Source organism: Danio aesculapii, chromosome 12 (genome assembly GCF_903798145.1).
Source record: "Danio aesculapii chromosome 12, fDanAes4.1, whole genome shotgun sequence".
Classification (NCBI taxonomy): domain Eukaryota; kingdom Metazoa; phylum Chordata; class Actinopteri; order Cypriniformes; family Danionidae; genus Danio; species Danio aesculapii.
Window position 1 is genome coordinate 3,585,131 of NC_079446.1, and position 23,598 is coordinate 3,608,728.

The window sequence follows — 23,598 nt, forward strand, 5'->3', positions numbered from 1 at the left end:
GGTTCTTATTATTATTATTATTATTATTATTATTATTATTATTATTATTATTATTATTTGTAGTTAAACTATGGTAAATTCTCAGAAGGCAAAATAAGAACTAAATATCTAATGAGTACAAAATAAAAGGCACATAACAAAACATACATCATAACAACTATAAAACACAAGTCCCTACTGCAACAAATATAGTTGAATTAAAATACCTACTAAAGTGGCTGGTGATTGTATGCTACATCCGATGAACTGCGAGAAACTGTTTTGGGTTTAAATGAATCATGCATACACGTACATCTGCATAATAAATACATTTATTAAAAACCAAAATCATACTTTACAACCTTATCAGTTCGTCAGATAAAAAAAAACAACTGCAAAAATATTCAGAGGTGCAAAAAGAACAGTCAATGATAGCATTTGGTAGTGTCAACGGAGAGCAGGCATGTTCAGAAAACATTAGGAAAAAGAGATCGTTTTGGCATGTTTACGCAAACCACTGGCCTGCAGTGAGGAACGTGTTTGTGCAAATATCAGAAGGATCATTTCAACACTTGTTTCCAATCTTTCAATAGAAATAACTCCATGTTAGAACATTTTTTATAGGAACCACAAAGAGCAATGGATGAATTAGCGAGATTTGGACTGATGCTTTTTGGTCTGTATATCTTCAATCCAGTCTTAAAGGGACAGTTCACCCAAAACTTAAAATTATTTACACACCTTTTATACTGCAGGGTTCCACACAACTCATTCATGTTGTCCCAACACAAATCAATTAAGTTAGCTTGATAAATCTAAGTGGATTGAACATAAAACAATTAAGTTGTCCCCCCAAAAGACTCCAGAATTGTGTTGTTTCAGCTCGATTTAAGTAGATTGAATAAGTGTTTTGAGTGTACTTGTTCCAAACCTGTTTGACTTTCTTCTGTTGAACCCAAAAGGAGATATTTTGAAGAATGCATGAATTTTTTTACTATGAATGTCAATGGTTACATGCTTTCAGCACTCTTCAAAATATCTTCATTTATGTTCAACAGAAAAACAAAAGAAAAGGTTTAACACCACCTGAAAGTGAGTAAATAGTGCATTTTCAGTTTTGGGTATTAAATTATACCTTTAATACTTGACTCCAACCTGTAAATCAAGAGACATACCGAGTGCAAATGTCCTTCTGGATACACAAAACACAAACAGAGAAGAACATGCTGAAAAACATTGGCAGTAGATGAGCTGGGCTGCATAAATCTTGAAAACACAATACTAAAATTACGCATCAATACTGTTTTCTTCATCCTTGGGAGACGTTGCAGATCATCGCACACGAATCTAAAGGGCTGTGCCGAGCATATATATGGCCTTCAAGATAAAAGACAACTCATAGATGACGTCAAAGCCACAAAAATGTGGATGGAATCATTTCAATAAAAAAAATATTGCGCAATCCTGTCGAAACGCTCTTACGAAAGGGACTCGCTTTATGTAAATCACTTGGCAGTTCTCAGAACGCAGTATTTCAAGAGGAAAAAAATGAGAGCCACCCTGTTTCGCCATTTTAAAAGTACCAGGCACAATGAAAATACATTTTTCTTGCTTAATATATTAGTCTCGCTTCCCATTATAAAAATACCACACATCTTAAATCATTATACATTTACATGAGCAGCAGATGACTTCAAACATGAGTCAATGTTTGTGTTAAAAACAAGAGAAAACATCAATGTTAATGAACGAAAACCAACTGAAAGATACTTTAAGATTTGTTCATCTTCTGCTCTAGTAAATGTATCTTGGTTTAAGAATGATTAGATATTTGTTCTGGGAAAGGAGATGAAAATACTGTAGTCTGTGAATGTGAACTAACTTGCCTTTACAAACTGCTCCGTTATTCTGCCTGTTACTTTGGTATAGAAACTGTTGTGGAGAGTATGAGAAAGTTGATGGTCCATGGGGATGCATCCGAATCCCAGAAGTCAATGGCGAGTCTTGCGTGGGCACCACTCGGTGTCTGGGTAGAGCTGGCAGTGAACGGTTTTAAACCTGAAAACATACTGGTTCCTTAATGCAGCACTGAAATGATACGTTTGTGTTTTATAATTGTGACGTGAGAAACCAAAAGAGGGCGGAGCTACTTTTCGGAACAAATGAATCGTTGAATGGTGGGATAATTAGGTAAAAATAAATGCATATTGTAAGACAATGAAAGTGTTTTTTCAGCCTGTTGTTGGAGACCCCCAAAACCAAAAAAATGACCCTTTTTAATGGGCTCTTTAATGCTTTTATTAGCAAGGATTTAAGCGATTAGTCAAATTCTATTCTAAAATCAAAGGTATAACTAGCTATTTTAAAGAAATGAACGCTTTTATTCAGCAGGAATGCATTCAATTGATTCAAGGCAAACATAACACTAACAGATATATTATTTTAAATTGTACCGTGAAGGGTCTTCAGCCAATGAAAACGCTCCTCCAACACTGACCACATTCCTCCTGTTCTCGAATCCACCATAACTGAGGGTCACCTGTGGAGGAAACGCCAAGGATTACAGATTAGCAGAACAGGCATCATGGGATTAGAGTAGGCAAGTTTTTTGTGCATTTAACCCCTCTTGGTTTTATTCACAAGTAAACAAATCTACAGTTTGGATATAACTCCTTCTGCAGCACATCTGTAATAATGTTAGCGTTATCACTCTGTTAGTGTACGGCCTGTCTGTGCGCTGACCTGTCGGAGTATGTTTTCTGCAGGCAGTCTCTGCAGGTTCTCCAGGTGTGAGTGAAACAGGCCTGTGTGCGTCAGAGGAACCTCCAGCAGCGCCTCGATGATGTAGCCTATCGTACAGTCGTCTGGCAGGCGGATCTTCTCTGCCGTCGTGATAAAGTTTCCAAGACTGTGAGACCGAAAGAAACACGATTTTTGGTTTAAAACGGCAATTCATAAATGCTGAGAATAATTGTAGTGCAGGGACTCTTCTTGCAGCTTTTCCAAAGTCAAATTTAAGCATTTTTAAACTTTTTCAGCACTTTACAAGTATGGCAAATTGTATATACACTTCGTCACATGCTAATATACGGTATTTTAGGAATAAAAATAATGATGGCATGATTCCGCCGAAAGCTCAACATTAAATTACTGTCATTTACTCTCTTAACTGTCATTTACATGCATCTCAAATTTGTACATTTATTTTCATTTCAAAGGCCACAGATGCACAGATTCCAGAGTTTTCATTTTATGCAAAAGCAAATAGGTTTATTTTATTGCATGTAAATATTAAATTATTATTATTTATTTAGTTTGATTCCTGCTTTTGAAAGCAACTTAGTTTAGATTCCAGCTGTAGGATAATATGCATTTACATTTAGTCATTTAGCAGATGCTTTTGTCCAAAGTGACTTACAATTGAGGAGGCATTCAGCGATTCAACAAGAAGAGGCAATACACAACAAGTGCTAATTAAATAAAGGAACTATACGTGCTCAGGGAATTAAGTGCTAAAGAAAGGAAGGGGAGGTGTTATTTTATTTTTTAAATAGAGGGAAGAGTGTTTCCACGGGTGGTTTGTCAAGCCCACTCACCTGTGTGAAGCACACTTTATAAATGCACAATGTTGTTGTTTTTTTTGATTGTGCTATGCTACTACAACATATTGCATATATGATTACGCCAGTACGATCTATTACATATATCAGTATGATCTATTACTGAACAGATACCAAATCATCCAAGTCTGCATTGCGGTGCATGGAAGAAACAATTAAATCTGACACCCCTAGTTTACACAGTCTCAGAGGATTATAAGTGTAATCTCACCTCGCCCATGGACTCATTTTGAGCGCTAAACCTCGACTGATGCAGAAACCAGCTCCGCCAGTGGCAAACCAGAACTTCACTGACACCTGCAGAACAAGCACAACATTAATGAAATGCAAGCTTAAAGGGATAGTACTCACTATTTACTCACCCTCAAGTGGTTTCAAATCTTTGTGTTTCTTTTTTCTATTGAACAATAAAGAAGATATTTCGAGTAAGCCGAAAACCTGTAACCATTGGCTTCTATAGTAGGAAAAACAATGGATGTCAATGGTTACAGGTTTTTTTTTTGGCAAATTTCAAAATATCTTTTGCGTTCAACAGAAAAAAAAGAAACTCAAAGGTGTCAAAGAAGTAAAAAAGGAGTAAATCGTTTCATTTTTGGGTCAACTATCTCTTTAAGGGGTAATTCCTTCTAAAATCTAAATCCTGTCAATATACAGCCATCTACAATTAATCAAAAAATCTATTTTTTCTAAGTCAAGAATGGATGTTGTTCAATAGTTTTAGGACAACTTTGATGAGAAGGTTTTGTACTTTGAAAATATCCTAAACAAAGCCACTTTGAGAACATCTGAGACTGTTTTTCTTATTTTGGAGAAAGCTGAAAACCTGTAACCATTGACTTCCATAATAGGAAAAACAAATACTATGGATTTATTTTATTTTTTTTACATTTTTCAAAATATCTTCGTGTTCAACAGAAGAAAGAAACGTGAAGGATGAGTAAATGATTAAAATTTTGTGTGAACTACCCCTTTAATCTTTTATTCTGTCATTTATTTGCAGAGAAAGCTGAAGAGGAGCTCACCGATCCGTCGCTCTTGACTCTCTCTGCAGCCTCTATAGGATGATCCAAGCTGGGTCGGCCCAGATACACGTCCTGTGTGTGGGAATACGAGGACAGAAGCTCCAGCAGACTGGGCAGGATCACATAGTTATCATCATCCACGTGACAAAACCACCTAAAATACATCAGACGGACCGAGAGAGGGAATAAAATGAAAACACTGTAAAAGTCAGTTTATTGCCACATGTACAGACACATGATATTATGAATGGAAATTACATCAGACCATGGGTGCATACAAATATTAAAAACACAACAAGAAGAATGTGAATATACAATAAATATAAATACAAAAATAAAGCAAACATGAAAATACAGAAATAAAATACAGAAAATACTATATGCAAATAAGGACACATAGCAGGTAGTGTGCAAATAAGTGACAGCAGCATGACAAGCTGTTTTTAACATCTAAAAATCAATGGAAGTGAATGAGACCGGAAGTCTCCACTCCAATGGCCGCTTGTACGTCAAGTACACTGTACACTGAGTGAGAATGTGATGAACTCAACTTTTTCTGTGACTCGATGAACTTGTCGTACTCCACGGACATCTTGCAGCACAGGGCTTGGCGTGTGTGCGCTGCTGAGCAGTTGGTGTTGATGATGTTCAGCCCTTGAGGAGACAATGACATGATGACCATGACGCAACACTGACGGATTTATGATATATCAGAGGGCATATAACAGAAAGATCTTGGCTGAGTCTGAAAGCCTAGAGGGTTTACTTGTCGCCCAATTAGGTTTGTGCATAAAGGCACCTCGAAAATTTGATTTCAGAGAGATTTCTGAGATATAATGAGCTAAATCACATACAATAACATAGAGAGAACTTTGGAGATACCTAGGTCCATATAGAATCTGCGCAGGATTTTCAGCCAATCATTGAGTCTATTTATTTACCTAAGTAAATGCGTGTAAATTTATATTTATTCAGTATTTAATTTCAGTAATATTATTGACTAAAATGAAAATGTTCATTTTGATTTATTTACAATACAGTTTGTAAAGTCTTGATTTTGAATGATTTCATTAGGACAGTAAGGTCTGACTTTGCTTACACAAAAGTCTTGTCACCGAACAGAAATAATGTCCAGTATAGAATATGTGCTCATGCTGCAGTGGAAACAGAATGAATATTGTGTCTGACTCCATCATGAGCTTGGAGGACTGCATCCATACATCTCTGCAATGACTCAAATCACTGATTAATAAAGTCATCTGGAATGGCAAAGAAAGCCTTCTTGCAGGACTCCCAGAGTTCATCAAGATTCTTTGGATTCATCTTCAATGCCTCCTCCATCTTACCCCAGATATGCTCATTAATGTTTATGTCTGGTGACTGGACTGGCCAATCCTAGAGCACCTTGACCTTCTTTGCTTTCAGGTGCTTTGATGTGGAGGCTGAAGTATGGAGAAGGAGCGCTATCCTGCTGAAGAATTTGCCCTCTCCTGTGGTTTGTAATGTAATGGGCAGCACAAATGTCTTGATACCTCAGGCTGTTGATGTTGATCATCCACTCTGCAGATCTCTCGCATACCCCATACTGAATGTAGATACTTTTATCTTTATTTACAGCTTTTAAAATGGTTTATATATATATATATATATATATATATATATATATATATATATATATATATATATATATAAACCATTTTAATCATTTTTAACCATTTAAACAGCTCAGAGACACTACCTGCTTTCAGCCGGAGCTCCTTGTCCTCCCCATCAGTGAAGATAAACGTCTGAAACAGAGAAAGTCAGCACAGAGGTTTGAGATGAAGTCGAGAAGGCTTAACTATATTTAAGTATATAATACAGAAAACCTGTAACCACTGACTCTAGTAGTAGGAAAAACAAAATGGCCATCTGTGTTTACAAGTTTCTAGATTCCTTCAAATTATCTTCTGTGTTTAACAGAAGAAAGAAACTCATGAAGGTTTGAAAGAAGTAAAGGGGTGAGTAAACGATGACAGAATTTTCATTTTTGGGTGAACTATCACTTTAAGGGATGATTTACAATATGTAGTGGTCAACATTTGGTAAAAATGGGTTGTTCAACAGCTTTAGGACAGGTTTAATGAAAGGTTTTTTGATCCAAAGTTGACTACTGTATAACTTATTAGACCTGTCATGATATCTATTTTTGTTGTACTATATAATAATCAGGCTTTGGAATCAGAATGTGAAAACGCATATCCAAAATAAATAAATAATAATAAATGTTAACAAAAAAGTGCAAGGTTAAGAGTAACAGAGGCTGCGATATCTGCTACCAGATCTATTTTCAGTTGTCAGGCACTCACATGAAGATATACTTTAGCAAATTATAGTAAATACTATAGTGTTGTTTAACCTTACTGACATGGACACCTTGAATAGAGATAGAGATGTTGCACAATCAGCTAAAATGTTGCTAGAATTGGTTTTTATGCATGTGCGATATATATTGCATCACCAAAAATGATTGAGGTCATGTCCATGCAATAAATCGATTTATATTGGTCATGGTGACAGGACTAAAGCTTATGCAAAAAAAGAAATCTTGGTATTTTCAAACACTTGGTAAATCTCCTGAACAAAGCCACTTTAAGAATATCTGACACTGTTTTTGGCTGGATTTAGGACTAAAACTTTTCACTCAAGACTTACTGCAGCATGACCAACAAACTTGTTTAATAAAAAAATCTCGTGAGTTCCCAACAATTTTGAACAAAACAACAGTGAAAAATGTCATATTCAACTCAAAAGTCACATGAGGAAAGAGAAGTGTGGACTTGGTCCCAAAGTCTGCGGATTGCAAATCTAATAGGGAAAGAATGTTTCTTCTGGCATGAGCTGGCACTTACTAAACACACACAATCCAGCTTTATGAGCAAAGCAGAGTGCTAGAAATTTCTCCTGGGCATTTTGGCCCTGTTGTGCAATGGCAAAACAATGGTTCTGTGCTGCTTTTACAGGTTAAGTCAATCTTGGGGCCCCTCTGGGCTCCACACACGGTCTTCTGGAGAGAGGCCTCAGGAAGGGGCAGCGCCTACCGCACTGGTGCCTTTGGCAGCAGGATTATTCCAGTAAACAAAAACTGCATCTGAAATCGCATACTTCCATACTATATGGTATATTAAAAACACTATGCAGTATGTCCTAATTCATAGTGTTGAAAAACAGTATGCGAGAAGCACCCGGATGACCTACTACTTTTGGCAAGATTCTGAAGAAGTCTACATTTGATGGACACTATGTTTACCCATGATGCACCGCAAGAGGATTCATAAATAGAGTTATGCAATGCAACTGAGGTAGATCACGTGATAATGACTAATGGCAGATGTAGTACGTCCGGATTCCATTCAAACTGCTCACATTCATACTATATAGAAAGCAGTTTTCTAACGGCCGTGTAGTAAATTCACATTCAAATGTTGTACATACTCAAGTAGTACCCGATTTCGGACGTAGCTCAGGACTAAACTGACATAGTCATCTTTATTACCTAATAAAATTAAAAAATAAATAAATTCACAGTAAAACTAAAACGAAACAAAACTAACTGAAATAATATAATAATTAGCAAAAACAATCATTTTCAGAATTCGTTTGGACTGCAGAAATCTGACCTGCGACTGTTTATGGAAACACCAGTAGATGGCGCAAATAAATAAGTCAAGCACAGGATTAAAAACATCTTTCAAAAACAATCTTTGTACAAACATAAACCATGTGTCCTATTTTTTAAGCTGAAATTTAAACTCTGCGTGTTTAACTACATACATGACCAGATTTATCTGAATTCCTTACAATTTTTACTTTTATTCGTTGCATTTGTGCGGTTTTGGATTCTCAGTGTTAACATTTTTATTACTAAGAGCTTTGCACAATGTAAGCTGTGCAAACACTAAACTTTGCTCTGGTTGACAATAATATAAAATAATATCATAATCTGCCAATGGGGTAAGCAAAACAATCTTGTTTTTTGTTTTGACATACGATTATTTTACTTAGCCCATTGGCAGATTATTTTGATTGTTTTAAAGGGCACCTATGGTAAAAAATCTACTTTTAAAGCTGTTTGGACAGACATATGTGCATGTATGGTGTATGGACATATTGGACATATTGGATACCCGTCATATTGGGGTGATATAAGCACACCCAGTGCTTTTTTTTCAATTAAACAACATAAAAAACGGTGGACTAATTGGAGCGGTTTTCAAACCGACCGCAACTTTACGTAGGAGTGCGGTCCCCCCGCCCACCAATATTGATTGACCGGCGCGTCATCATATCCTCAGTTTGTTGATTCACGTCCGCCATTTTCAGCGTGAGTCGAAGCAATATCACTAAAGGAACACCCTAGCTCTATTTTTAGATGCAAGGCTCATTGGGCTCAACACAAGATCAATATTCTCCACATTATCGCTCTAATCGGAATTATTGGTTGTATCTTTAGGTAGGTTTGCAAACATGTGTACTTCTCATTGAGTCTACCTTATACTTCAGCCGTTTGCATTTCTCGCGATCACAGAAGCTCCCTGTGATCTTAACTAGCATGCGTTTTAGAATTCTAAACATCGGTTTCTATCAGGGTACACTCAAGTCGGAGGCTGGGCGCCGCGGACCGCTGCAGAAACCTATGTTTAGAATTCAAAAATGCGTGGCGCAACGATTCGGGACACTTCATGTTTCTGCCGCGCCACAGAGAGTGTCTGGTGTGCCGTGTCGCAGCTTCGAGCGGCGCATCCGGTGCCTCAGTCAAAGTTAATTCAGTGTGTGTGGTTATTAGTTTCTGTGTACAAGCTCGGCACTTGAAACTAGCACACAGTTGGCTGTAAAACTGTACAAAGACACAAATGATTTTGTACTCTCTGCTTGGTCTGTGTCAGAGTCGTACATGTACGACTGAATGGTGATCCTCTCTCTTCTCCGTCTGCCTGTCAGACTGTTGCAAACGCAGAGCGGGTGAGCTCACGGCCCCGCCCCCTTGTTACGTTGGCGGGAAGCTGAAACTAATCTACATGTGAAGCAACACACCCCTAAATCAGCGAGCTGTGGACACGCCCCCAACATGACACTTTTTAACACATTATAATAAAAAAATCTGAATTGTGTTTTAAACTGAACCTAAACTGGCACACTCAGAAGAACCCTAATATTAATATTAAATCATAAAAAAGAGGTAAACTATGTTCCCTTTAAGGAAAAACTCACTTAATTTTTACTTATTATATCTGAAAGCAAGAGAATATTTTTGGTTGTCTAGAAAATTCTTCTTGATTTAGGAATTTTTAGATATTTGGACTAGAAACAAGACAAAAATATTTCTGTGTTGGCTTTTGACCAAGTGCATTTACAACTTTTGGAACTTTTGGAACTCTATCAGGCTTCATTATGCAAAAGAATGCATTTGTAATGTGTTGGGAGGTTCACCTTTTAGCAGCAGGCGCAAGACCCACACCAACTGTCTAGTTAGTGAGAATCTGTAGTAAATAAAACACTTCCCACCTGCTCCTTTGCTCTGGACACCCAGGTCTGGGACAGGAGCTGCAGTCTAGACTTGTGATATTTCCTGGTGGTCTTCACAGCAATAAAAATGTCTCTTAAGTCCAGAAAGTCTTTGGAGCGCGAGTTTGGATCCCCCATCTTCTGCACATTATCAGGAGGAAGTGTTTGAGTAAAACTACCACTCTTGGTATCATCATTTGGTCTGTAGAGTGGGTGTTTGGTGGGTTTGGCTTGGGGCCGCGGATGAGGCAGATCCGCCTGACGCTGTGGAGGTTGTAAGGAGGGAATGAGCAGCACCAATAGGGCACAGAATGCGAGGGAAAGCAGAAAGCAGGTTTTGTTGGTGCCGACATGGGATAAGTGCATTCTTCCAGTGCTGAACGCCAGCTCAACCGCCCGCGCCTGCCTGACTCACTGCTACAGAGCCCATCTTCAGTGCGTCACCCTGCAAAAACACGCACATGCTCATCAACACACTCATTTATATTATCTTCAATTCAGCTCTGAAATATAATAAAAATGAATAAAAATATAAATGATATATAATGCATTTTAAATATATTGCTTTTAATTTAAAAATGTAAATATATTGTATTTCAAATAATTTTCATTTAATTTTTCAAGTTGTTATACTACCGTAATAGTACAGTATATTATTATAAAATTATAATAGTGTCACAGTGATGCTAGAATAACACTGATAATTAATAACTTACCCAAGTAAATTAATTAATCATTAACATTACCAAAGGTAAAAAAAATCTAGAACATAAAAACAGACTAAAACTACATCTTAAAGATATGTTTCCTGTGAAATGTAAAATAAAATACATATAATTTAAAACACTTTAATCAGCATAAATGAATATAATGCATAAAATAATAATAATACAAGATTAAGATTTTAAAAACATGTTAGCTAGTTGCCCAAAAAAAAAAATATTCATTTATAATTCAGTTTAACCTGATATATATATATAAAACATAAAATACACGTAAATAAAACAAACAAATGAATAAACACACATAAAAATAAATACAAATTCCATTTCTGAGCGGAAGCAAATGGTTTTGATTAAAGATGACCAAAACAGTTTTATCAGTGGATTAACTTGAACATATTAATATTTTACCTTAAGGCTGACAATGTGCGCTAGTAAAATAAACATTATAAATTTAAATATCCAATGAACTTCAAAGTTAAACCAAAAATTCTCAATATCAATAAAAACTATAAAAGCACCTTATCGATGCTAAAATAACCGTAAAACAACAGAGTCTGCCAGGCACTTTTGTGCACTCAAACATGCTTTCTTTTATTCGCCCTAAAGCACACTGTGCAATCCAATGAAAGCATATGAATTGAGTTTCATGTTGCCAATGGAAAGCATCTGTCAACCTTAATAACAGTCTTCGCCATCAATGCGAGTCATTTCCGGTTTTCTATTTTCAGAGCTGAAATGATACCTCAAGCAGGCGCAGATGTGGAAGTTAAAGACAGCTGTGCCAGAATCAAATCATATTCATAACGCAAAAGATCAGCTGATAACTACATTAAAGGCGACGCCGTGAACTGCATTTAGCCTGCAAATTATTAACGATAGTTTTAAAATTACAGTTTTATTAGCATTTCTCTTTCAGTACTGAACTAAATTTGAGGTTAAGTTCTTATATTCGCACATTCTGACTTTCTCCTTAATCAGGGGCGTCAAAGTCAATTTCTGGAGGTCTGGAGCCCTGCAAAGTTTAGTTCCAGCCCTGCTTCAAAACACCTATCTGTAGGTATCAAACAAGCCTAAAGCACTCAATTAGTTTGATCATGTTTGTTTAATTAGGGTTGGAACTAAACTGTGCAGAGCTGCGGCACTTCAGGAACTGGCTTTGACATCTGTTTCTATAATAAATCATATTAGCAGCCAATGACTATTAAAGTACAGTTTTGATAGTCACCACAATTAAATAGTGCTAATGTCATTCATACATGTGATTTCAGACAGAATATCAAGGTAGCGTAGTAAACAATAGGTATATAGCTAATATACAAGTTGTCAGTGAAAGAATGTGTCTTTAAATGTTCAACCGAAACTCACATAAACACAAAGTTAAGGAAGGAATCAACTGAGGGCGAGTAAGTAGTGAGTCAATTAAAATTTTTGGTGAACTATCCCTTCAAATGAAGCGTTCAGTTGCACACAAAGTAATATACAATGTTTTATTAGCATTTCTCTTTCAACTAAAATCGAGGTAAAGTTTTTCTATTCGCACATTCAGACTTTCTTCTTAATAACATACATTTCAGAAAGGTTTTTTGCCAATTCTATAGGGAAGTCATATTAACAGCCAATGACTATAAAAGCACAACATTGTTCATAGTCAATTAAATAGTGCTAATGTTGTCTTGAAGTCATTCATACATGCGATTTCAGACCGAATGTTAAAAGTAACATGGTAAACAATAGGTATTTAGCTAATATATTGGCTAAGTTGTCACTGAACGAATGTGCGAATATAAAACCAACTTTATCTCAATCTTCAAAATATCTTTTAATATCTTTAAAAACTCACAAAAACACAAAGCTTAGGAACCAAATAAAGACGAGTAAATAATGAGTAAATGTTATTTTTTGGTGAACTATCCCTTTAAATTAAGCGTTCAGCTGCAAACAAAGTAATATACAATGTTGTGTTAGCATTTCTCTTTTGGTATTAAACAAAAAAAAAAAAAAAAAAAAAAAAAAAAATCGAGGTGAAGTTTTAATATTCCCACATTCAGACTTAATAGATCTTAATAACATACATTTCATCCCTACTGAAAAATCCAGCTTAAACCAGCCTAGGCTGGTTGGCTGGTTTTAGCTGGTTGACCAGCCTGGTTTTAGAGGGGTTTTGGCCATTTCCAGGATGGTTTCCAGCCATTTCCAGCCTGCTCTTAGCTGGTCAGGCTGGAAAATGACCAGCTAAAACCAGCTTGACCACCTAGCCAGGCTGGGAGCCCAGCCAAAACCAGCTATGTCCATCTTAAACCAGGCTGGTCAAGCTGGTTTTAGCTGGTCATTTTCCAGCCTGACCAGCTAAGACCAGGCTAGAAAAGGCTGGTAACCAGCCTGGAAATGGCCAAAACCCCTCTAAAACCAGGCTGGTCAACCAGCTAAAACCAGCCAACCAGCCTAGGCTGGTTTAAGCTGGATTTTTCAGCAGGGATACATTAGCAGCCAATGACTATCAAAATACAACATTGCTCACAGTCAATTAAATACTGCTAATGTTGTTTTGAAGTCATACTTACTGTACATGCGATTTCACGCCGAATATTCAAAGTAGCGTGGTAAACAATAGGTGTATATATAGCTAATATACAAATTGTCACTAAACAAATGTGCGAAATTAAAACAACTTTACCTCAATCTTCAAAATATCTTCTTTAGTGTTCAACTGTAACTCACAAAAACAAAGTTCACTAACAACTGAGGGTAAGTAGTAAGTCATTTCGTTGTTTTTTTTTGGTGAACTATCCCTTTATTAGGCTTTCAGCTGCTAACATAAAGCTATTTACAGTTACATTAGCATTTCTCTTCAATATGTAGCTTTTATATTCACATATTAGTACTTTCTCCTTAATAATATCATTTCAGAAAAGTATTCTTTGCCAACTCTAAATAGTGAAATCATATGAGCTGCTAATGACAATCAAGGTACAACATTGTTCAGTCAAATAAATAGTGCTAAAGTTGCTTTGAAGTCATACTTGCAAGCAATTTCAGACCGAATATTGTAACGTGGTAAACAATATAAGGGCCGAGTCACAAGTTGTAACTGAACGAATGTGCGAATTAAAACCAACTTTATCTTAATAGCAAACAGTGAGTCAATTTTGATTTTGGGTGAACTATCCCTTTAAATAAAGCGTTCAGCTGCAGACTAAGTAATATACACAGTTTCATTAGCGTTCCTCTTACAATACTGAACTAAAACTTCACACAAACCCCACACAGGTAAAATAAAGACATTCAAAAGTTAAAAACACTTTTTTAAAAACAAAATATAGCGTATTTTCGTCTCCTTAGCCATGCATTGGTAACTAGCGTCTTACCGAAAGCGGTCGGACAGGTTTCGGGCCACTATACTCCTCATTTTCCAGACTTTTAAACCAGTAAATCCACAGAAATCAGTAAAGATCATGCTAGGCTGAAATAATCTGCAAGCGAGGGCTGGGTCGGTGATTTCAGCAGCTTTTCGTCGTGTAGAAATCAGCATGAATCACACAGCCTTATTGTTCCTGCTTGACTTCTTCTGCTTCTGGAGCTCATCTATGTTCAGTCAGTTTCGGCTGTTCATTATAAAGTTTCTGGCAAATCAACAGTTTCAGCAGCTCAAAGTCTCTGCTGTTCAGTTGAGGATCATCTCTGTTGTGCTGTTTATGATGACCTCTGCGTCTGCGCTTTGCCAAATATATATACTAACAACCACATTGTTCTTTCTGTTGATGCCAAAGACGCATGCTTTGAGAACCAGCGCCCTCTGGTGGATGTGGATGTCGTCACAATGTCTTTTATTGATGTTTTACGCACACACGCACGCACACACACACACACACACACACACATGTTTGTTTTTGTGAAAAGTGGGTACATTACATAGGTTTCCGTTCATTTTATACTGTCCAAACCGTACATTGTATTGCCCTCACCCCACCCTACTCCTAAACCCAACCATCACAGGAGACAGTGTGCAGCTTTACTCTCTGATTAAACTCATTTCTGTGGGGTTTATAAGCATTTTGAGAAATGAGGACGACACCAATGTCCTCATATTTCACCTCGTTTTTGTAATACCTGTCATTATACAGATTTGTGTCCTGATATGTCACAAACACACACGCACCCACGCGCGCACACACACACACACACGCGCACACACACACACACACACACACACACACACACACACACACACACACACGCACACACGCACGCACGCACGCACACACGCACGCACACACACGCACACACACACGCACACACACACACACACACTAGATTATTATAATTGGATCACTAAATAAACTGATTATTATTGTTTTACTACTGTTTTATCCCAAAATGTTGATTGTTAAATGGACAGTTTATTCTGATATATTTTTTATTGATGTATGTGAATAATATGATTTATTAAATAATAATATGATATATTGACAATTTTATATATATATATATATATATATATATATATATATATATATATATATATATATATATATATATATATATATATATATATATATATATATATTATATAAGCATTTATAAAGTTTACATTAAAAAAATAAACATATATATATATATATATATATATATATATATATATATATATATATATATATATATATATATATATATATATATATATATATATATATATATATATGTTTATTTTTTTAATGTAAACTTTATAAATACTTTGGCAATACATTTGTAACATTTATCATGCCAATAAAGCAATTATTGAATTGAATTGAGACCACACAGGAGAGAGACACACAGGGAAGCGAGACGGATATAAATAGGCTCGCTGTATTTAGGACGGGTGGGTTTTCTGCTCTCCTGACCAAGTGCTTCTGTCAGTCAAAACCCAAAACAAGATGGCAGACAAAAGAAGCTGGGCTTTAGCAATAACAGGCAAGTTTATTCTCTTTCTTTGGACTTTTATGTTCTATGTCTACACATTTGAATAGTCTCTTCCGAGATCTGTATACGCTCTTAAAAAAATAAAGGTTCTTGACTGGGTTTAATGATTCCAATGAAACCTTTAACATCTTTTCACTCCACAAACTGTTTCTTTGAAAAGTTATTTAGCATATTAAAATGTGTTTCATATTTACACAATCTTTAAAAAAAATACGATTTGAGTTCAAATGTGAAGTGAACAAAAAAAAAATGGCTCCTCAGAAACGAGAACCTTTATTTTGAAGTCTGCAATAGAGAAGCTGGTTTGATTGTTTCTTTACTTTGAAGCTTTGAAGTGCACTAGAAAGTGAAGATATCAGTACTATTAATACAGTTTTTGTAAGTGGCATTTTTTTATTTTAACTTTAAACCTAATAAACACTTATTAAAGTGACACCCAAAAATAAAAATGTGCTCATCCTCCACTTTTACCAAACTGGATCAATTTTTCAAGTTTATTTATTCTGTTGAACACAAAAGAGGATATCTGAAAGAATTGGAACCAGCAGCCAAATATATTTTTTACATAAAATATGTATTTCTGTGGGTGACACGGTGGCTCAGTGGTTAGCAATTCACCTCACAGCAAGAAGGTCGCTGCTTTGAGTCTCGGCTGGATCAGTTGCCATTTATGTGTGGAGTTTGCATGTTCTCCCCGTGTTGGTGTGAGTTTCTTCCGGGTGCTCCGGTTTCTCCCACAGTCCAAACACATACGCTATAGGTAAATTGAATAAACTAAATTGGCCGTAGTGTATGAGTGTGTATGGATGTTTCCCAGTACTGAGTTGCAGCTGGAGGGGCATCGGCTGTGTAAAACAAATGCTGGATAAGTTGGCAGTTCATTCCGCTGTGGTGACCCCTGATAATTAAAAGGACTAAGCCGAAGGAAAATGAATGAACGTATTTCTGTCTTTGTGTAGAGATTTATGTATTTTACAGTTACACAATTTTTTATAATGACATAAGTATGACTTAGTTGTAGTCAATTAAGGTGGTTTACAGGGTCACACCTTGTGTCACTGTAATTCAAAATGCTTAAAAGTCTAAATGTTGAATTTTTTTAATTAAAAATTTGCCACAGGTTTTTTGTGAGGGTAGGGCAATATAATAAGCATTTTTTACAAAATACATTTGACCAATCAACTGACCCATCGACTGACCCACCCTGTACCGCAAATACATAAAGGTCTCATAATTTATAGATCATCTGAAATCTGAATAAATAATCTTTCCATTTCAAAATTCCAACCTTGAAATTTCTAAATTTAATTACATTTTGCCATGGGTTTCCTGTGAGAGTTGGGTTTAGGAGTGAGGGAATATTTTAAGTGGTTTTTTTACACACTATTTATTTGTGTGTGTACTGTCCATTTAAAGTAATTTAGAACAGTTATTATTACACGGCTGTCTGGAATACTTGACTCTGATTGGTCAGTCACGACATACCATATATGTTATTCCCAGATAACAACCGTTAAATAACACAGGCTCATCCGGGAACTTGTGAATACAGTTAAATTCATACATCCACATCTATTTGTCCACTGTTTTTGACTGTCTGGCGCAATTGTCAATGAATAATACTTAGGTCAGTATTTATGTTTTATTTAGCCAGTTTAGTTTCAGTCAGCTTTGTGTTTTTGACAGTTTGGCGCCATCTTGTGACCGAATAATGCGTAAAGTTAGGTTATTATACTCTCCATCAGCTGTTTTAGTTTCTGTTTCTGAAGATTTCATAAACTATTACGCCTCAGAACAACGTTTTGTGTCTAATTATTATGTTATGTGACAAGTATCCGTGTAATAATGGGGATAAAGTAAGTCCAGGACGGTTATTTTTGCTAAATAAAGCTCTTTAATCTTATACAGTATATCTGCTTGTGTGTCGCCGCTGTTTTTGACTGTTTGCCGCCGTCTTGTGACTACAAGTGAAAACCCTGTTTTCGTTTGTCCGCTTTGCAATTAATTAAACGTTTAATGAACTATTACAGCTTAGAACAATAATCTGTCACTAATTATTAAGTTTTGTGGTTAGTAGCCGTGTAATAAACAGGAATATTGAATCATAAACTTGATGAATGTGACCTGATTCTGTGTTGTCAGTCTGTGTGGCTGGTTTTCTCTGGGTTCAGGCCGACAGCATCACAGAAACTCCCGCCGGTCAGATGTTTGTGTATGAGCTTCACAGAGAAATCTTCCAGAGTGAATTCGAGCCTCTTCATAAACTCTTTGGTATGGAATTTTTCACAATATTTCCTATAATTTGTTTTCTTCTGGAGAAAGTCTTATTTGTTTAATTTCGGCAAGAATAAAAGCAGTTTTTTAATTTTTTTTAAAAACCTTATATGCCACATTTGTAATTCCAGTGGTCAAACTTGAAAAAACATATATGTAAAAAGACAATTTTGTATTATTTTGAATATATGTTTGCAAATACAGGCCCATATTTTGTACTTTTATCTCAAAAGAATGCAAAAATGTCCATTTACAAAATGTCCATAATTGTAATATGTAGTTTGCATATATTGCCATATATCAGAGTTCTATGAGAATTAGCTAACTGTATTTTAAAGTGCTTTACAGTGACCTACAGTAGGTTTATACATCATAAAATATCTATTTCATTTTATCATAATAATAAGAGACAGTCTAAACAAACTGAAATTTTACTGTAATGAATAGCTACATTACGATATATCCAAAACAAGCATAAATCTACACTTAAAGGTAACAAAATTATATATTATTTTATAATTATATATTATATTATTAATGTATATTATATTACATATATTTTACGTTCATAAACTGCTACATCGGGATATATTCATAGTGCATATTCAAGACCTGCACAAAAGTATCTGTTCAATATGACCGTATGTTTATCTGAGCGGTCTCTTCCCAATCTGCAGGTCAAATTTTTAATGATCCCATGGTGTTTAAATGCAACAAGGAGCGATTTCCAGACCTGCCCCGGTGGCTCCGCTTCACCCAGAGGGACCCCTATGAAAATGGATTCCTGTACGGGACGCCACTGCCACAAGACCAGGGCAAGAACATCATAGAGGTGAAGAACACTAGACAAAAATGTACATTCATGGTGTTCAATAATTCTCTAAGGCCTACTGATGTGACCCTGAACCACACCATTTTCAAATTTGAGATTTATAAATCATCTGAAATAGGGCTGCACAATATACCGTTTTAGATATTGCATTGTATGTGTCCCCAATAGTCACTAGGCCTGTCACAATAATCAATATATTGGACTTATAGTACAACACATGGACATTAAACATGGACACATTTTTGGTGATCCAATACATATCGCCCATACATAAAAACCAATTCTAGCAACATTTTAGCTGAAGAAAAAAAATGGAAAAAGAGAAGGAAAAAATATGGAGCCAGATCTCAAAAATAGTCTAAAAATAATACATTTACAAAATACAATTCATACATCCACAACACAATTCATATTTACAAAATACAATTCGTAAATTCAGAACACGATTGGTAAATGTACAAATCCAATTTGTAAATTCAAAGCACGATTTATAAATGCACAAATCCAATTCGTAAATTCAAAACCAATTCGTAAATGCACAAATCCAATTTGTAAATTCAGAACACGATTGGTAAATGCACAAATCCAATTTGTAAATTCAGAACACGATTCGCAAATGCACAAATCCAATTCGTAAATTCATAACACGATTGGTAAATGCACAAATCCAATTCGTAAATTCAGAACACGATTGGTAAATGCACAAATCCAATTCGTAAATTCAGAACACGATTGGTAAATGCACAAATCCAATTCGTAAATTCAAAACATGATTCGTAAATGCACAAATCCAATTTGTAAATTCAGAACACGATTCGTAAATGCACAAATCCAATTCGTAAATTCAGAACACGATTCGCAAATGCACAAATCCAATTCGTAAATTCATAACACGATTGGTAAATGCACAAATCCAATTCGTAAATTCAGAACACGATTGGTAAATGCACAAATCCAATTCGTAAATTCAGAACACGATTGGTAAATGCACAAATCCAATTCGTAAATTCAAAACATGATTCGTAAATGCACAAATCCAATTTGTAAATTCAGAACACGATTCGTAAATGCACAAATCCAATTTGTAAATTCAGAACACGATTGGTAAATGCACAAATCCAATTTGTAAATTCAGAACACGATTCGCAAATGCACAAATCCAATTCGTAAATTCATAACACGATTGGTAAATGCACAAATCCAATTCGTAAATTCAGAACACGATTGGTAAATGCACAAATCCAATTCGTAAATTCAAAACATGATTCGTAAATGCACAAATCCAATTTGTAAATTCAGAACACGATTCGTAAATGCACAAATCCAATTCGTAAATTCAGAACACGATTCGCAAATGCACAAATCCAATTCGTAAATTCATAACACGATTGGTAAATGCACAAATCCAATTCGTAAATTCAGAACACGATTGGTAAATGCACAAATCCAATTCGTAAATTCAGAACACGATTGGTAAATGCACAAATCCAATTCGTAAATTCAGAACACGATTCGCAAATGCACAAATCCAATTCGTAAATTCAGAACACAATGCAAAAACGCACAAATCCAATTCATTTGGCGAAAATATGATTTTTACTTGTGAATTCATGAATTGTGTTGTATTTATGAATTATGTTTTGAATTTAGGAATTGGATTTTGTAAACGTGAATTGTGCTGTACTTGTGGGAAATTTTTTTTGTAAATGTATTATTTTTGAGACTGATCTGTCATAGAAAAGGTCTCATTAAAACACTTTCTGAACTTGTCTATCAGATATTTGTGATCAACAAACGGAGTTATGACACGTTCAGAGAGAGGCTGGTGATAAACGTGGGTCCACCAGGTATGATATCATTGTTCGATAATCATTCAGAATATTGTGCATGTGTTTAGAAGTTTAGAAGATGTTTTCATCTCCTCTCAGCGAAGCAGTTCCCGTATCAAGCTGAGTTCTTCATTGAGCTGCGAGAGATTGAGAAAGTTCTGCCCGCTGCGGTTCAGGAGGAGATTAAACTGGACATTCAGCATCTGTGGGGAACTGGAAAACTGGAGTTCGTGAACATCACCTCTGCCCTGGACAGGGGGGGCCGCGTCCCCCTTCCCCTTCCTGGATATTTTGAGGGGTGAGGCTACTTATATCAGAACTCTTACTTGTATTATTATTAGTAGTAGTAGTAGGCACTGCATATAACTGTATAAAACTTTTTATATAGTAATTACTGTGCAAATTCTTAGCAGTTCATAGCATTTCCAAGCAGGGTTGAGTAATAATTTCTCTGTTTTTCTCAGTGTGTATGTGAAACTGGGTTCAGATCGACCCTTCTCTAAGTGCATGCTGAGACTGCAGACGGCGGCGCATCAGAGAGAGTGTGAATCTGGAGGGAAACTCACTGGAGACTGCAGCACCTGCACAAACCCTGCCAACTGCATCAGCTGGTGCAGATCTGTGCTGGTGAGACTCAAAAATACTGATAAAGTACATCTAGCCGGTTGTTATCTCTTAATACAGCCTGAAAGACTGTTGTATACAACCCAGGCTCATTCTGAGAACGTAGTCCCGGGGACGTTTCTGGAGACCGCGAAATACGTCCCGGGAGGTACGTATTTTTGCAGTTTTTGTTTTCGCGAGTCCGCGAGAGGCCGCTGTGCGCGCTTTTTCCCGCGCTGTTCTCGCGTAAACCCGCTAGAGGCCGCTGTGGAACGACCTTCCGCCTGTCTGCCTGGATGACGGAATGATTGACCGTGCGACCAGCCAATCGGCTGACCCTCCCTCCTCCGTCCCTAAACCCAACCAACGACGATTTTCGTCTGATTTTTACCACGTTTTCGGATTTTGACCGCATTCTCACCCTGTGATGAACTTGTTCGCTTAATTTTTTGGATTTTGTTTTTGTTTTCTTACCTGATTTCTGAAACCGCTCTTCCCCGGACTCGAACCTGGTCGTCGTCGTCGTCGTCATGGTCAGCCCCTCTCTGTGCCTCGAGTCCGCCAGAGTACACGAAGAGCTAACCGGACAAACTGGTTGCAGCGGGAAAGCCCTCCACACGGATGGCCGGCCGGCAAGCGCCGAAGGGAACGGCGTCACACCGCCCCGCAGCGTTCGCTTAAAACAATGAAATGCAGCCGTACGTACCCCCGGCTACGAATTTCGCGGTCTCCAGAAACGTCCCCGGGACTACGTTCTCAGAATGAGCCTGGGTTGGTTGTTTAATGGGATGTTCGCACCAGACATGACTTGCGCGTACAAATCGTGCTATTTGTGCGCAAATAGATGCGTGAACATTTTGAGTTTACCCGCTTCATCCGCGCATCAAATTCGCTTCACAATAGACGTGGATTCGCATCATGGGCAGGGCTTCTGTCTGCCTGGTGACTTTAGTTTCGTTGCTAAATGACTAACATGGATCTTATTGAGAGAGTAGCTGTGCTTTATGTGCTTTAGGAAGGCTGAAAAACAGCGTAGATTCAATCAGCGCCGAGTCCACTACATCCTTACAGAGGTGCACCAGCTCCACGTAAATATAAATGTTTCCTCCAGAAACTGTACCTGCATGATAAAAGCTTTCAGTGGAGCTTCAGACTGAGCCGAACACAGTTTGATGAGCTGTTGTCCAGTGTTGGCAGGAGATTTTCCCCTCAGGACACCAACGACATCATAATCATGATAAGCACGCTCCTGATTGGTTAACGTGGCGTGAATGTGTGCTCAAGTTCACATTTTCCCACTCAGGCAGGATGTCAGGCAGGATACTCGCGTCTTTGCATTGACTTAAGATGTAAATCACTCACGCTTGATGCTTTATCTGCGTCTGGTGAAGGATTTCTGTGGTGAATGATGGTGACTGAAGGATTTTATTCTGCAAATAACCATCCTGGATGTACTTTATCCTGCTTATTACACAGCTACTTGCCACAAAACATTGTGGTGTTTTGAGTATTGTATTGAGTATTGTATTGAACTGTGAAGAACGTATGTAGCGTTTTACTGTATGTTTTATAGTAAATAACTAAAATTGCAGCAAACTCTAATAGTTTAAAGTCCAATCTTTATGTTGTTTTTTAATATTTTGAAATAATATAATATAATATATGTTTTAAAAAAAGAACGAGAAAAGAAATTGGAAATCGGTATCAGAACCAGCCAGTTTGCTTATAAAAATGTCAGAATTGGCGATTAAAAACAAACAAAATAAATCAGTATTAGCGCATACTTACATGTCTTTTGTACATTTTTTTCATGCCACAGTTTGATCTGTCCAAGCCTGTTCCTCCGGCCCCGGTACCTAAGGTGGGTTCAGGTGTGCTGGAGTGGGGTGGAGAGTTCAGTCCTCCAGAATCTCCTCCTGACAGAGATTTCTTCCCGGACTACATCGTCACGGTCATCATTCCCTTCGCTCTGGCTCTGATCCTCTGTGTCCTCCTGGCCTACATCATGTGCTGCAGGAGAGAGGGAGTGTACGGCAAATTCACACATTCACTTTAGATCAGGGATGGAAATTAACTGCGATGTGAACAAAAAAGACCCACAAAATCATGATAAGATTTACAAAAAATGCCCAGAACAATCAAATCAAACCACTATGGCTGTCATTTAGGAGTGTTATTTGCATTTAGATTCGCTGACTGCTTTATATTTCT

General features: G+C 36.8%; 2 protein-coding genes across 2 annotated transcripts in view; one reads left to right on the forward strand and one right to left on the reverse strand.

Moving 5' to 3' along the window:
• Positions 1-293: 293 nt before the first annotated feature.
• Positions 294-14,670, reverse strand: rfng (RFNG O-fucosylpeptide 3-beta-N-acetylglucosaminyltransferase). The gene is made up of 9 exons (XM_056469084.1): positions 14,256-14,670; positions 10,166-10,610; positions 6,360-6,408; positions 5,173-5,275; positions 4,622-4,775; positions 3,811-3,896; positions 2,722-2,887; positions 2,433-2,518; positions 294-2,037 (listed from the first exon to the last, which is right to left on the reverse strand). The coding sequence occupies exons 2-9, from the start codon at positions 10,529-10,531 to the stop codon at positions 1,971-1,973; spliced, it is 1,077 nt and encodes a 358-aa protein (XP_056325059.1). The 5' UTR covers positions 10,532-10,610; positions 14,256-14,670; the 3' UTR covers positions 294-1,970.
• A 1,071-nt stretch (positions 14,671-15,741) lies between these two features.
• The window catches only part of sgca (sarcoglycan, alpha), an 11,942-nt gene continuing 4,085 nt past the window's right edge, over positions 15,742-23,598 (forward strand). The window contains exons 1-7 of the mRNA XM_056470064.1: positions 15,742-15,840; positions 17,992-18,120; positions 18,801-18,955; positions 20,733-20,802; positions 20,884-21,082; positions 21,249-21,411; positions 23,207-23,415. Coding sequence (XP_056326039.1) covers positions 15,804-15,840; positions 17,992-18,120; positions 18,801-18,955; positions 20,733-20,802; positions 20,884-21,082; positions 21,249-21,411; positions 23,207-23,415 — 962 coding nt within the window. The 5' untranslated portion in view covers positions 15,742-15,803. The remainder of the gene's footprint in view (positions 15,841-17,991; positions 18,121-18,800; positions 18,956-20,732; positions 20,803-20,883; positions 21,083-21,248; positions 21,412-23,206; positions 23,416-23,598) is intronic.

Coding starts and splice junctions, on each gene's coding strand:
- rfng (XM_056469084.1), bottom strand. CDS start 10,531: ATGCACTTATCCCATGTCGGCACCAACAAAACCTGCTTTCTGCTTTCC. Junction 6,409..10,165: donor TGTCCAGAGCAAAGGAGCAG/GTGGGAAGTGTT, acceptor TCTCTGTTTCAG/ACGTTTATCTTCACTGATGG. Junction 5,276..6,359: donor GGAGCTCCGGCTGAAAGCAG/GTAGTGTCTCTG, acceptor TGTCTCCTCAAG/GGCTGAACATCATCAACACC.